Source organism: Phacochoerus africanus, chromosome 2 (assembly GCF_016906955.1).
Source record: "Phacochoerus africanus isolate WHEZ1 chromosome 2, ROS_Pafr_v1, whole genome shotgun sequence".
Classification (NCBI taxonomy): domain Eukaryota; kingdom Metazoa; phylum Chordata; class Mammalia; order Artiodactyla; family Suidae; genus Phacochoerus; species Phacochoerus africanus.
This window is the reverse complement of record NC_062545.1, coordinates 276,275,817-276,291,807: the sequence shown is the minus strand read 5'-3', so window position 1 is coordinate 276,291,807 and position 15,991 is coordinate 276,275,817. Positions and strand designations below refer to the sequence as shown.

At 49.5% G+C, this 15,991-nt stretch overlaps 1 protein-coding gene across 1 annotated transcript in view; it reads left to right on the top strand.

The window, feature by feature from the left end:
* The window catches only part of TSC1 (TSC complex subunit 1), a 53,471-nt gene that overhangs the window by 12,114 nt on the left and 25,366 nt on the right, over nucleotides 1–15,991 (top strand). The window contains 6 exon segments of the mRNA XM_047768795.1: nucleotides 3,496–3,681; nucleotides 4,791–4,894; nucleotides 7,303–7,455; nucleotides 10,538–10,682; nucleotides 11,979–12,133; nucleotides 12,514–12,587. Coding sequence (XP_047624751.1) covers nucleotides 3,576–3,681; nucleotides 4,791–4,894; nucleotides 7,303–7,455; nucleotides 10,538–10,682; nucleotides 11,979–12,133; nucleotides 12,514–12,587 — 737 coding nt within the window. The 5' untranslated portion in view covers nucleotides 3,496–3,575.

The window sequence follows — 15,991 nt, the reverse complement described above, 5'->3', positions numbered from 1 at the left end:
ATTGCCAATTCCTGCTGTGTCTCACAAAGATGTTTGCTTTAAACTAACGATGGTGCCTTTTCCTGAGATGCAGAAGACTGGCAGAGTGACAGGTTTTGGGTTGGGGAGTGGGCATTGAATGTCATGCCTCCCTAATATAAATAACGTCATCGCTAGCACTGTGCCGTGGCCTGTGCCCCCCCAAAGATACAGAATGATGCTTTGGCGTGTAGGGTACAGAAACGGCTTCTCCCATCTCCTGTTCTGTACTTGGTTACTTTTAAAATGGAAGAGTGACTTCCACGGCAGTAAGTGGATGCTTTCCATGCCTGTGGTGCTAACCTTTAAGTGCCTTTTCCCTTATCGTCTCCAGGCTGTAAAGTGTGTTCGCCCTGTGTGTAACTCGCCCGCTGCCACCGTGGCCAGACTGGGCGGGTCCCTTCCCTCCCTGGGGTTCCCACTGAACCATGTCCATTTCCTGCTCATGGATGTGTGCTGCTTCATCGCGCTTGCTAAGCCTGTCTTTCCTACTTAGCATCCTGCCCTCAGCCCTCAAGAAATATTTGAATAAGTTTAAAAAGGAGAATAGTCCAATCATGGAACTGACTCCAAAAGCTTACGATGTAACTTGTGTGCGGGCTTTTTAGAATGTCAAAAATCCTTGAACTTGAGGCACTTAAATGAAGAGTCCCACACAAAGCCCATGATTTATATTTCTTCTGGGGGTTAAAAAAAAATTGGGCTAAAAGATAAAATTTTAGAACTGCAGAGAAAAGGGACAAAACCTTGTTGCCAAAAATGTACTCATGTATTTTAGGATAAAATCTTATATTTGTTTTCTATAAAGCATTTGGAAAGAGTAGGGTCCCCAAATCAGACTTTCATACCCAGATCACACGTGCAATCTGAAAAACAGGCAGGGCAGCCCACGCCGGTCAGCCCTGCCCGCGCCAAGTTGACTGGATGGGCGCCATCTTTGTTCGGCGCGGAGCTCCTGGGGCTCTGAGCTCCGGGCTGCCTGCACTTGGAGGAGTAGCTCTTGCAGTACTGTCTTCTCAGTACACAAAAGACGGCCTCAGAGTCTCCCTGGCCTGAGGCGAGGTAAGTAGCAGATTTACGCACAAAATACGTTTGAGTCTGAGACTCATTTGTCATTTACCTGAAGGAGACATGACTGTGGGGCTTTTTACAGTCATCTTGACAGTGGTGGCCCAAAGATTTTGACTAGTATTCTTTCGGATGATGTGCGAGGACTGTTCAGTGAGTGAGTGAGTGTGCCAGGCACTGTGCTGACTGTGTGACGTGTGTTATTTCGTTTAACCTTTTCGATGAACAGCAAACCCCGACAGGTTGGTGTTATCTTCACTTATACATTTAATTTAATCCGCCCACAATAAGGTGAAATGTGTTTCTATTTTCAGCTTGGAACTCTTACAGTCACATCTCACCAGTTGTGGTCTCACATTTTTGAGCCCTCTGACATTGACTTCCTTTATGACTTAACCTGGAAGATGTATATTTATATAAATATAAAATTTATGCTTTCTCCATCATGATTTGCTATCAAAATGCATTTATACATTTTCTTTTCTTTTCTTTTCTTTTTTATGGCAGCCCCATGGCATATGGAAGTTCCTGGGCTGGGGATTGAATCTGAGCCACAGCTGCAACCTGCACCACAGCTGTGGTAATGCCAGGTCCTTAGCCCGCTGCACCCTAGCAATAGCTCCCCATTTATACATTTTAATTGATTTTTCTGGCTAATGAATTTCTGATTCAGCAAGAGCAAAACCAGTAACTATCACCAGGTTGTAATTAAACAAGGCATAGGTGATAGGAAGTAAATACCAGTTTCAGGGGTCTTGCTCCTTTAATTTGGCAGCCTTGTAGGACGGGCTTAACTCTTTAGCATACGTAGTGTTGCTTAAATGGGGCTTATTTATCACCCATATAAGAATTACCTGGGTTCTTCCTAGAGTGCAGATTCCTAAGTCCAAAATTCAGTTCTGGAATGGGCCCAGGATATTAGCACATCAGGTGGTTTGATGCACACTGAAGCTAGAGGACCGCCGCTGTAGCTTACTGGAAGGTAAGCGAATAGAAGATGATATATTTTATTGTGGTTGCAAGTGACATCTCTAATCGTTGGCCTGGAACCTGAGCCATCTAAATTCTGCTTTACCCTGTGACCTCAGCAATTATTTATCCTTTCTGAATATTCCCATTCTCATTTGTAAAATAAGGGTAAGATCTGGTTACCTCACAGCCGTGAGGCTCAAACCACAAGTTAGTTCAATGTCACGTTTAAGGGCTTAGGGCTTTGAATTTAGCAGATTTGCGCTCAAATTTCAATTCTCCCCAGGTTTTGCCTCTTGCAGGCTTTGTGACCCTAAGCAAATGACTTGATCTCCTCCTCTCTCTGTAACAGAGGGACAGAAGAACCAATCATATAGTCGTATCAAGAGTGTGTTCGATGATGTTTGTGAAAGGTGTGCAATGCTGTACTTGTTTGCAAAGATAGAGCTTTGGAGGAGTTCCCGTTTTGGTGCAGCGGAAGCTAATCTGACTAGTATCTAGGAGGATTCGGGTTCGATCCCTGGCCTCGCTCAGTGGGTTGAGGATCCGGCGAAGCCATGAGCTGTGGTGTGGGTCGCAGACGCGGCTCGGATCCTGCATTGCTGTGGCTCTGGCGTAGGTGGGCAGCTGCAGCTCTCAGTCAGCCCCTAGTCTGGGAACCTCCGTGTGTCGTGGGTGTGGCCCTAAAAAGCAAAAGAAAGAAAAAAGAAAATATGGCTTTGGAGACCATGAGTGGGGCAGGAGGATGAATTGTGATGAATGTGTCTAGTGGCACTTGGAGAAAGAGCTGCTTTGCTGTCTCTAAAGAGAAGGCAGCACCACTGTCGCAAAGAACTGAGTTTTTCACGGGTGCAGCGTTTACCCCGATGCCCTCCCCCGATCATGCCTACTTCCCTGTAAGCAGCAGCATGTGAGTGTGTGGCGGATGTCTGGGATGAGGGGCACACAGCAAAAAGAGAGGAGTGACCTCTGGCTCAAATGAGGTTCTGAACTTAGACACTCGTGACCTAAGAAGTCACATGAACTTCCAGACACTGATGGGGCTGTCGAGGAAAAAATAGCGCCTTCAGTTCTTTTTCTGAAAAGAGTTCATCTGCTCTTTAGATCAGTGATCTGAAGCATAAAACCTAGTCTTAACCAAACCTAAGGTAGAATCAGAAGTAGGAATAAAACTTAGATATGAGTTCTGTTGTTAAGTTGCTGTGACTGGTATTGGTTTTTTTTTTTTAAGGTTTCTCGCTGTTGCAGTTCCTAAAACTCCTCTTCATACGTTTGTCAAAGATAGAATCACTTACACGCCCCAGCTTCTTTCATCGTATCAGCAAGGTTCTGGACAGACGTTCCACTGCTTTGAATACATGCTTGGTTTGTGTGGCAGGCAGTTTTTTGCGGAGAAAAACGGGGCCATTTTGTTACCGCTTCGCCTTTCCTTTTTTTCAGTCCGGTGGTGGCGCCAATGAAGAGCCTTCCGAGTCTTTAAAGCACGTCCTGGACCCAGCACGGCACATTCGTGTGAGATAATGGCCCAGCAAGCAAATATGGGGGAGCTGCTCTCCATGCTGGACTCCCCCGTGCTGAGTGTGCGTGACGATGTAACAGCTGTCTTTAAAGAGAACCTCAGTTCTGGTAAGCGGAGTCACGCCCTGGTTAGCTTATCTGCTGATCAGGCAAGATTGACGTAGAAGTGACTAGAATCCTGTTGATAGCATTGTGTGTTTCATCTTCTAAAGAGAGTCCTGAACACCACCAGGAAAAAGCATACACTGGCGGATTCATGCTGTATGTGTTTTAAGCTTTTGATCACGGAAATATTCAAATAAGCACACAGATATTGAAATAAGAGTCACATAGTGAGCCCCACACACCCAGCTTCAAGGTTCTGCCTTCCTGTTGTATCTTCTCTTCCCGGCATCCCCACCCAGGGCCGTTACAGCAGACCCCAGATACACCAGTTCACTTGCACATCGTATGTGTGGGCTTTGATATGAAAAATGCCTAAGCTCTTTTTAATCGGAGAAGTATAAATTTAAACAGTACCATTTTTTTGCTTACTAGGTCGGCCGAAATCAAATGTTGGTCACAGACCTGGGCACCCTTAGCAGGAGAACATGCCTTGGTGTCCAGCCCTTTTGGAGCGTCTGTCACCCGCCGAAAACCACTTGCCATTTGGCCCACTTAGACGAGTCTCTGTTTCATTATAGCCTTGAAGGGACTAGAGTGAAAAATTGGGATGCCCCAAGTGCCCTTCAGTGGGGATGGTTCAGTGGGTTTTCTGGAGCCACATGGTGGAGGGGGAGGAGCTGGGGGAAGAGACCGAGGGTGGTCCCGGGTACCACCGTGTGAGGTGAATCCAACACCTTGTTGGGTGGAAAACACCCCCTCCCCACACCCCCCACGGATATATGGCCACGGGGCTGGGTGTCCTGAGAGCAGCTGCGGCGTTGTGGACGGACACGTCCAGAGCCAGCGGAGTTTGGAGAGGGTGGGGAGGCAGGGGCTGAGGAAGGCGTTCGCTTTTACTTTACACACTTTCATAGAATCTGCTTTCAGGTGGGTAAACTGAGCATTACCCTACTGTTAAACCTAAATTCATTGAAGGAGGCAGAAATAAAGTGCCTCATGTCACCTCAGGTAACATACAAAGAAACGTGTTCTGGATTTTGTGACAGGCGACGCTTTGAGGTAGGTTTGAGGTAGGTTTAGGGCTATTGTCAGCTGCCCTTTTCTTTGTTTAGACCGTGGTCCGATGCTTGTAAACACCTTGGTGGATTATTACCTGGAAACCAGCTCACAGCCCGTGTTGCACATACTGACTGCCTTGCAAGAGCCACATGATAAGGTAACTGCCGGGGTGTGAGGGTGGAGAGTTAGGACACCTTCTGAGAGCGGGGTGAGCAACGCTCTGCAGACCCACGCCCGGTCTGTCCAGACCTCACTCCCTCGCCTTCTGTGTGCCCTTGGTGATACTGCTCCCGATTACAGCTACTCGTGAAAATCGTTGTCAGGACCTGTGTCCTGAAACGTTTTCAAACTAAAACATATTTCAGAGGCTTTCAGAGATCTTGTTGTTTAAAGAAACCTTGTCATCCTAAACTCTAAATGTACGGTGATGCTTTGATCCATAAGGTATCTATCTTTTTGTGTGTGTGTGTGTGTGTGTGTCTTTTTAAGGGCTGCACCCGAGGCCCATGGAGGTTCCCAGGTTAGGGGTCGAATCAGAGCTGCAGCTGCCAGCCTACACCACAGCCACAGCGATGCAGGATCCCAGCTGCATCTTTGACCTACCCCACAGCTCACGGCAACGCCAGATCCTCAACCCAGTGAGCAAGGTCAGGGATCGAACCTGCAGCCTCATGGATACTAGTCGGGTTTGTTACCTGCTGAACCACAGCGGGAACTCGGGCATCCGTCTTTAAACCCGTGCTCTGATAGGCGTTAGACCTCCAGTGCGCAAGACGGACAGTCCGCGGGGGCCTGCCTGGTCCTCTTTCCCAGCCCCAGGCACTTGGAAGCCGCCTTTATGTTTTGTTTTTACTTTTATTTTCGTTGATGGTAAATAGTTGACAAAGTGTTGCAATCGCAGATTTTGGTTAAGTCTTGAGTTTGTGTGTGCTAGTCATTTGCTCTCCTGGGGTTGAAGGCCTTGCCTGCTTTTGACAGTAGCTCTTGTGTTTTTCTACTCTGGGTTGAATTTTAATTCCTGCTACTACCTGATTTAGATCTGGGGCCAATCTGTGCAGGTTGGGCCGCTGTGGCAATAAATAGCTGTTTCCAGAAGGATACCCCCGAAACTTCAACAGCTTTTCACAGGCTTCTAATAACAGTGGTTATTGTAAAGAGTGGCCTATTTGTATTTCAGAGAGAGGCCCCCAAAGGAGTCTCCTCCCTGCTTTAGACCTGTATTTCGGGGACCCTTTTCCAGAGTTGCAGACACTGGACCAAATGCAACTGTTGTGTTTCCTAACATTTTTTTTTTTTGTCTTTTTAGGGCCGTGCCCGCAGCATTTGGAGGTTCCTAGGCTAGGGGTCTAATTGGAGCTACAGCTGCTGGCCTATGCCATAACCACAGCAACACCAGATCTGAACCATGTCTGTGACCTACACCACAGCTCACGGCAACGCCGGATTCCCAACCCACTGAGCAAGGCCAGGGATGGAACCCATGACCTCATGGTTCCTAGTCAGATTTGTTTCCATTGCGCCATGACGGGAATTTTTTTTTTTTTTTTTTGCTAACATGTTTTTTAAAAAATAAAAGAACTTTTTTCTTTCCTTTTTGGCCATATGGAAGTTCCCAGGCCAGGGATTGAATCCAAGCCCCATCTGCGGCTGTGTTGGATCCTTAACCCACTACATCACAGTGGGAACTCCAGTTTAAAAAAATTCTGGAGTTCCCATCATTGCTCAGTGGTAACCAACCTGACTAGTATCCATGAGGACTCGGGCTTGATCCCTTTTCTTGCTCTGTGGGTTGGGGATCCGGCATTGCCGTGAGCTGTGGTGTAGGTCACAGATGTGGCTTGGATCCTGTGTTGCTATGGCTGTGGCCGGCAGCTGCAGCTTCGATTTGACCCCAGCCTGGGAATTTCCATGTGCTGTGGGTGTGGCTCTAAAGAAATAAATAAAATCTGGAGTTCCTCTTGTGAATCAGCAGTAACGAACTCAACTAGGATCCATGAGGATGCAGGTTTGCTCCCTGGCCTCGCTCAGTGGGTTAAGGATCTGGCACTGCTGCAAGCTGCGGTGTAGGTTGCAGATGTGGCTCGGATCTGGAGTGGCTGTGGCTGTGGCGGGCAGATGCAGGTCCAATCTGACCCCTAGCCCGGGAACTTCCTTTTCTTTTCCCCCCCTTTTAGGGCAGCACCTGCAGCATATGGAAGTTCCTGAGCTAGGGGTCGAATTAGAGCTACAGCTGCCAGCCTACACCACAGCCACAGCCACGCCAGATCCGAGCTGCGGCTGCGACCTACACCACAGCTCACGGCAAGGCGGGATCCTTGACCCACTGATCGAGGCCAGGGGGCGAACCTGTGCCACACCTGCGGTGCACACCACAGCAGTGACACCGCCGGGTTCTCACCTGCTGAGGGTGGCTGTTCCTTTACATCAGAGGGCAGGCCTGAGGCTGGAGGGCCTCACGGGTGCTCTTCCTTGTGTGGGCCTTGAACGTCATGCGACTGGTTTCACTCCGTTCCCTTGATGTCTCCTCGGCCTGAGATCGTTTTTCTCGTTCCCGTGCCTTTTCAGCACCTCTTGGACAAAATGAACGAATACATGGGCAAGGCCGCCTCGCGATTACCCACCCTGTCGTTGCTGGGGCACGTCGTGAGACTGCAGCCGTCGTGGAAGCATAAGCTCTCCCAAGCACCTCTTTTGCCTTCTTTACTAAAGTGTCTCAAGGTACGATGTTCGTAAGGATTTGAACGAGGTAGCTTTGCCAATAAAGTTTCTGAAATTTTGAGCACCTTAAAGTAATCAAGCTAGATTTTTACTTTGAGAGTTGAAAAACTGCTATGCGTATGGGGTGTTCCCATCGTGGCACAGCAGTTAATGAACCCGACGAGTATCCATGAGGATGCGGGTTCGATCCCTGGCCTCGATCAGTGGATTGAGGATCCGGCATTGCCGTGAGCTGTGGTGTAGGTCACAGACGTGGCTCGGATGCCGCGTTGCTGTGGTTGTGGTGTAGGCCGGCAGCTTTAGCTCTGATTCAGCCCTTAGCCTGGGAACTTCTATATGCTGCGGGTGCAGCCCTAAAAAAGACAAAATACAAATAATAAAAAAATAAAAAGTAAAAACTTCTAGGTATTTGGTTTTTTCTCGAATGTATCGAAGTCTGAAGTTGGCACTTTAGCTCTCATTGCATCAGTGACTGTTGAAGTGTTTGGTCCAAGCAAATACTGTAATATTTCAGTCATATGGGCCCAACCGCTCCTTGATTTCATCCTTGTCCAGCCTTTCCTCCATTGAAAGCCTACTGGTTTGCCTTTGGGAGGAACCCCCATTTCTAAATTTTCTCCTGGCTGATAGAAGAATGGCAAAAAGGGGTGTTTCCATTGTGGCTCAGCAGGTTAAGAACGCATCTAGTATCTATGAGGTTGAGGGTTTGATCCCTGGCCTCGCTCAGTGGGTTAAGGATCCCTCGTTGCCGCAGAGCGCGGCGTAGGTTGCAGACGCGGCTCAGATCCAGTGTGTGTGCTGTGCAGCTTCCACACGCCACAGGCGCAGCTGTAAAAAGAAAACCAAAACCCCACCAGCAGAAAACAGACACATCAGGGCCAGTTTTAACAACTTAGTTTTTTTTAAGTGAATGGATTAGTGAGAATATAATCCAATTTTGAGGCAGGCTACGTAGTGCAGATGGCAAGATTCTTATCTTTTCCAAAGGATAAACCCTGGAGATTACTTATGAACTGTTACCCAAATCTTCAGTTAGAGTGTTATGTTAACCAAAATTAAGGTTAGTCCTTTTTACTGGTATTCATTATATATTCTTGATTCTCCTACCAATGCTTTATTTTCTTCCTGCTGGGTACCTACCATAACAAAGGTAAAAACTAAACATATTTAAAACTTAATTTCCAGACTTGTAGGTTCCTTTTTCAGTAGACATGATCACTGTCTTAGCTGCATGGCAGTCTTTTGATTAACATCTTGTTTCATAAATCTGAATTTCAATTACTTGGCAGCAGTCATGATTTCGTTGTAGGTCAGGTGAGCTGCAGTAGCTAGTCTCAGGTGATTGATTATGCATTGCTAATCAAATGTCTTTAATATGTCTAAATTTATATGATTTGATATTCAAACATAGGTGTGGTCAGGGTCATCTATCTTCCTTGATTTGCTGATCTCTAAATATTGCTGTAGGGAGTTCCCTGGTGGCCTAGCAATTAAGGACTCAGCGTTGTCACTGCCGTGGCTCGGGTTCGATCCCTGGCCCGGGAACTTCCACGTGCTACGGGCCTGCCCTTGACAGACGGATGGAGAGAGAGTTGTGAAGGTGCACCATCAAGTAGACTTGTTAGGGCTTTACTGGTTGCTTGCTAAGGTGTACTTCTGTTGTAGTCCTTTAAAAATGGGGAATTGTCAGTGTAGAGGAGTTTTTTTTTTTTTTTTTTTTAATTATGTATTATTTTTTTTTCCCCACTGTACAGTAAGGGGGTCAGGTTATCCTTACATGTATACATTACAATTACATTTTCCCCCCAGCCTTTCTTCTGTTGCAACATGAGTATCTAGACAAAGTTCTCAATGCTATTCAGCAGGATCTCCTTGTAAATCTATTCTAAGTTGTGTCTGATAAACCCAAGCTCCCGATCCCTCCCACTCCCTCCCCCTCCCATCAGGCAGCCACAAGTCTCTTCTCCAAGTCCATGATTTTCTTTTCTGAGGAGATGTTCATTTGTGCTGGATATTAGATTCCAGTTGTAAGTGATATCATATGGTATTTGTCTTTGTCTTTCTGGCTCATTTCACTCAGTATGAGGTTCTCTAGCTCCATCCATGTTGCTGCAAATGGCATTATGTCATTCTTTTTTATGGCTGAGTAGTATTCCATTGTGTATATATACATCTTCCGAATCCAATCCTCTGTCGATGGACATTTGGGTTGTTTCCATGTCTTGGCTATTGTGAATAGTGCTGCAATGAACATGCGGGTGCACGTGTCTCTTTTAAGTAGAGTTTTGTCCGGATAGATGCCCAAGAGTGGGATTGCTGGGTCATATGGAAGTTCTGTGTATAGATTTCTAAGGTATCTCCAAACTGTTCTCCATAGTGGCTGTACCAGTTTACATTCCCACCAACAGTGTAGGAGGGTTCCCTTTTCTCCACAGCCCCTCCAGCACTTGTTATTTGTGGATTTATTAATGATGGCCATTCTGACTGGTGTGAGGTGGTATCTCATGGTAGTTTTGATTTGCATTTCTCTTATAACCAGCGATGTTGAGCATTTTTTCATCTGTTTGTTGGCCATCTGTATATCTTCTTTGGAGAAATGTCTATTCAGGTCTTTGCCCATTTTTCCATTGATTGATTGGCTTTTTTGCTGTTGGGTTGTATAAGTTGTTTATATATTCTAGAGATTAAGCCAAGAGGAGTTTTTTTAAATTGACTTTAAAAAAGTATTTCAGGGTTTGGTCGAATGTAGGAAAACAGCAGTGTTCCTTTGTGTGTTAGAAAGCAGCATCGTGTGCTTCCCCAGGTGTGGTAAGTCAGACACCCTCTGTCTCGGGTCGGGAGGCCCCGGGCCTCGGCCAAGCCCCTGCCCCAGATGAGTCTGGCGCATCCGGGGCGGTCCCCGCGGACTCGGCACTGTCGGGCTGGTCCTCGGTGGGCTTTGGTCGAGTCCGTTTCCGTGTTGTGGCCCCAGAACCTGTAGGGTGGGCCTCTAACCTGTGAGCTCTTGGCCCCCGAGCCTGCCGCGTGCGGGTCCGAGCGCCGCGCTCTCGGGCGTTTCTTCCTGCCCGGCTCCCTCCCGCAGGTGGACACCGACGTCGTCGTCCTCACCACCGGCGTCTTGGTGTTGATCACCATGCTTCCCATGATCCCGCAGTCGGGGAAGCAGCACCTTCACGACTTCTTTGATATTTTCGGCCGTCTTTCGTCCTGGTGCCTGAAGAAACCAGGTAAAGACCTCCTGTGTACCCGGCACGCCCCGCCAGGGGAGGCTTTCCGGCGGGTTAACAGGTCGGGCGCCGTGAGGGAGGTTCCTGTGGGCGTCTGCGGCCGAGACGCCGGGTCGCCCGCCCGCTGGCCCGATGAGGAAGGGCCGCGGGGACGGCCACCAGAGGCACAATGGGAAGCCCGACTGTTGACGCGCCTTCCTCATTTTCTGGGCCTGAGAGGACTCGCTGTCAGAGAAACCGAGCGGGAGGTAACCCTTCCTGGGTTCCGGTAAACTGACACCCAAGGTCCGTCTGTGTCGTAGCCGTCTAGGAGCAGGCTTGAGGAGCGTTTTTGTCTTCCTCCGCGGGTCTCTGGTGACGGGACACCGGCTTCTGGTTCAGAGGATGTGTCCACCGCCACTGTGGACGGAGGAGAGACAATGCAGCGGGTCCTGCCGGTGCCCAGTTTCTCGGACAGTAGAGCGTGTTCCGTACCGATAGGCAGCGCAGCTCTAGCAGGATGATTCAGACGCTGTAAGCCCGGAGCTCAGCATCTCCTGCTAAACGCAGCCGGAGGTACTCGTGTTGAAAGAGCGAGGTGTGTAAGCCCCGGGAGTGGAATACGTGGCTTCCTGTCAGACTCGGCAACAAGCACGAGGCCCGTAGGATGTCGCCGTGTCCAGCGGGCTCTTCCTGGGGAGAAAGGCATGGCGTCTGTAATTACGGAGGAGCTTCGCGTATCCTGTGGACTCAGGGTTTCCACAGGGCCTCGGTAAAGGCTGGGTGAATGCAGCTGTTTCTCCCACCCTCGCTCTTTAAACTGATGTCTGGGTAATAGATTGTCACTCTAGAGTCACGCATCTGCACAGCTAAGACCACGTGCTGATTTTAAAAGCTTCTCCCACATTTGTTCCACAAACATATGAACCCCCGTTGTGCGTCAAGCCTGGCGCGAGGCCCTAGGGGAACAGACGGGAGCGCGGGCACCGTTCCCCGGACACGTGTGCTGAACTGGGCAGTGAGAAGAGCAGCGGCAGATTCGGGGTGTCCCTGTGGAGGTGGCTCGGTGGTGCAAGAACACCTGGGCTCCCTTGGAAGGGCCGACTGGAGAGGAGGGCAGAGGTTAGGTCGGTCTGAGCCCTCATGAGTCACGCCCAGCAGATGGCAGTTTGTCCAGAGGCCATGGGAGCCCTTGGTGGATTTCAGACAGGGGCGTCTGGTGTGTTCAGATTTGTGTTTTAGAAAACCACTCGGGCTCACTCACAGAGAGTCATGCTCCTGCCGGGTTCGCACACACCAGCCTGTGTCCTTTTTTAGGCCACGTGGCAGAAATCTATCTCGTCCACCTGCACGCCAGCGTCTATGCCCTCTTCCATCGTCTGTACGGGATGTACCCTTGCAACTTCGTGTCCTTTCTGCGCTCTCACTACAGTATGAAGGAAAACCTGGAGACCTTTGAAGAAGTGGTCAAGGTAAGTGGACACTCGTTTATTCGACACCTGCACGCCGTGTAGATGGGCTGCATTTACAACCTTCGTATTAGATGGTAGACAGGGACATTTTGAGACAAGATTCAGCCTTCTCCTTGTCCTGCCCGCTACCCCGAGCCCTGGTAACCGCTGATCGGTTTTTCGCCTTTATAGACTTGCCTGTCCCGGGCAGTTCATGTCAGTGGAGTCACGTGACACGTGGTCTTGTGTTCATGGCTTCTTTCACTTAACATAATGTTTCAGCATTCATCTGTGTTGTGGCGTGTATCACTCCTTGCCTTTTATTGTCAAATAATATTTCACCGTGTAGAGGTACTGCAGAAATTCGACCTTTTGTAACGCGTCGACTCAAACTCTTCTAGCCAATGATGGAGCATGTGCGAATTCACCCGGAATTAGTGACTGGATCCAAGGACCATGAACTGGACCCGCGAAGGTATAGAAACGAAACTGGTGACACAGAATTTTCTAAAATTCTCACTTGAGAGATTGAAAATGTGATCTTGGAGATGTCCCTCTAGAGGTATTGCTGGGGAGACAGGTTCTTCTACTTTGGGAATTACTCCTTTTATTTATTTATTTATTTATTTATTAAATTTTTTCAGGCCGCACCTGCAGCATGTGGAAGTTCCCAGGCTACGGGTTGAATCAGAACTGCAGCTTTTGGCCTACGCCACAGCCGCAGCAACACCAGATCCAACCTGCACCACAGCTCATGGCAACACTGGGTCCTTAACCCACTGAGTGAGGCCAGGGATCGAACCCGAGATCCCTGGGTTCGATCTAGATGGATACTAGTCAGGTTTGTTACCGCTGAGCCACAGTGGGAACTCCAGAATTACTCCGTTTTGAAGGACTGGTACAGGAGTTCCCTTGTGGCTCAGAGGGTTAAGAACTCAACTAGTATCCACGAGGATGTGGGTTTGATCCCTGGCCTTGCTCAGTGGGTTAATGATCCACTGTTGCCATGAGCTGTGGTGTAGGTTGCAGCCGTGGCCCGGATCTGGCATTGCTGAGGCTGTGGTGTAGGTTGGCAGCTGCAGCTCCAATTTGACCCCTAGTCTGGGAACTTCTAAAACAAAGAAAAGAAAAATAAGAAGGACTTGTATAGCAAAAGCTTTGTATGCGTGAGTCTAAAACACATTCCTCACAGAGAGGATGGAGGGGCTGTAGAGCAGGTACCCGCCCTGCAGGACCCCAGAAAGGCTTGCAGCTCGGGGTGCGGTGCTCGTGTGAGGCAGGTGGGGACGATGTGGCCGCAGACAGGCACACTGTGGAAGGTCTGGATGTGGCATGGTCGGGCTCCTTGCTCTGTCCTGCTTGTTACCCAAGCCACTGCCATCCTCCCTGGGGCCCAGCGCAAATGTCCAGGTTCATTCTCCAGAGCAGCTGAACCTGTCAGACTCCTGATTTGAGGACGCCAGGCATGGTGGAGGGGAGACCCGAGTCGTGAGTGGGGAGGAGGGAGGGGTGAGAAGCTCAGCCCTGGGCTCTGAGAGGGCAGCTCCCTCCCCGCTGCTCCCTGGCAGCCTGCCGGCCTCGGCCTCTTGCTCTCCAGGCTGGGGATGGAAGCCTTTTGGGGGAAAGCAGCCCATGGGTATTGACATTTGATGGCCTCCCACTGAGAAAGGTGGCTCACAGCCTGGTCCCCCCGCAGCAAGTCTCACTTCGCCACAAACCCCTTTTTTTAATTTTTTTTTTTTAATTTTTAATTTTTTTGCTATTTCTTTGGGCCGCTTCTGCGGCACATGGAGGTTCCCAGGCTAGGGGTTGAATCGGAGCTGTAGCCGCCGGCCTATGCCAGAGCCACAGCAACGCGGGGTCTGAGCCGCGTCTGCAACCTACACCACAGCTCACGGCAACGCCAGATCGTTAACCCACTGAGCAAGGGCAGGGACCGAACCCGCAACCTCATGGTTCCTAGTCGGATTCGTTAACCACTGCGCCACGACGGGAACTCCAAAACCCCTTTTTTAAAAATAATTCTCTTTCTTTTCTCTGTACAGCACATGTATTGTTTCATATTGAAAAGCTGATTAGGAAGCAAAGCCTGGCTGAGGAAAGGGCAGGCTTGTCCCTAGGGGATGCTGGTTCCCGGGAGGAGAGAGGAAGAACTGAGGCCCTGAGTCTTGGTCAGGCGTCCCCTTTCTTTGAGAGTTTATGGGAGTCCCTTCCGGGGAAGTCAGCGGGCAAGGTCAGGAGCAAGTCCTGGAAAACGTGAGGCTTTCCCCCGCCAGGGCATCTGGCGAGGCCCACAGCGAGGGCCAGGTCCTGGACATGCTGTTGAAAAACGGCAGAGGGAGGCCGCCTCTTGCTCGGCGTGTGCTCCAAGCTCACTGTGGCTTCCAAGCGAGAATTCCAAGATCAGAGCAGACTCCCTCCGTGGGATGGAATATGAAGGTCCTGAGCTGATCCAGGCAGAGAAGGCGCGGTAGGAATTTCATCAGTGCATGACCCACACAAGCTAAATACTAGCAAGTTGTCTAGGCCACGGTCGCCTGGACTCTCCGACCCTCCGAAAGATAGTGTGGTGGCAGCAGAAGCTCTAGCGGTGGCCTGCAGCACCCCTGTCTCTTTGGTGTCTGCTCGGACCCGAGCACGTTGGCCTCCGTGCCGCGTACATGACCATTGTCTCGCTCTCCCAGGGCTCCTCTTTGCCTCTCTCCTGTGCAGGCTCTCCCACTTCCGGGATCCTTCGCCTTCTTTTTTGGTTTCCTCTTGTTTTCATGGGACGTATCCTCTAGTGGCTTTGAGAGACAGCAGACCGTCTTTTGTGGGGATAGGTTTCTAGACTGGGAGTCATTCTCATCCAGCAGTTTGAAGGCATTGTTCCATTGGCCCCTTGCTTGTCCAAAGACATTCTCGTTTCTGAGCATCTGTGTGTACTCTCTTCTCTTCATTCTCATCATATTCTGAAATTTCCTAGGGATGTGCCTTGGTGTGAATCTGTTCCCATGGTTCAGTCGGAAAGCTCTTGTCTTTAAATTCTGGGACGTTTTCTTCAGTTGTTTTGTTCTGGATTTCTTTTCCTCGACTGTCTCTGTCTTTCCTTCTCGAACTCCTCGTATTCTGACTGGGGCCTCCTGGAGTGGTTCTCTGCTTGTCTTTGCTGCCCTGTCTGTCCTCTCCACTCCTTTGTTCAACGACTTCCTGACGATGTCCTCGTCTCTGGCTCTGAGTCCTTCTGTGCCCGCGTCGTTTCTGCCAGCACGTTTTCAGTACCTAAGAGCTCTTCTTAGTTCTCCGAGTGCTCCTTTTTGTGGCAGCCTGTTTTTGTTTCATGGATGCAGTCTCTTGTGGTTTTGATAAGATGGATAGGTTTTCTTCTCCCTACGAACTCTTGTTTCCTGTCAACTACTCTTTTGTGTTGGTCTTTTTAAATTTGGGGGGCTTTCTGCAAAGATCTGCTAATCTCATATTTGGGTGAGGACCCTGCAAAGCTGTCTTCACAGGGGCAGGGCTTGTTGGCTTTGAGCTTCCAAGTGTGATCTGAGCATCTGGCGGAGACACCGATGTCGGTATTGCTTTCCTCCGGAGCAGGGGCTGGTGAGACTTTCTCAGAAAAGGGTCTCCGGATCTCTTGTCTGGCAAGGGTTTGGCTACTCCTAGAGGGAAGAGGCCGCTTGGTGGGATGAGGCTAGTGGTCTTGGCATTCGGAAGGTACACGCTCACTTGATCTCTTGTTTGACTGGCACTCACGGCCTCGGCTGTTGCTGGAGTGCTTCAGCCTTGATGCTCTCTGTTTAAGCTCTTCAGAGAAGAGTCCAGGGTTCTGGTGAGAAGGGGCTGCTGCCTGGGAGTGTAGAGTCAGGGAAGGGTTTCACGAGTGCTTCCTGGAGA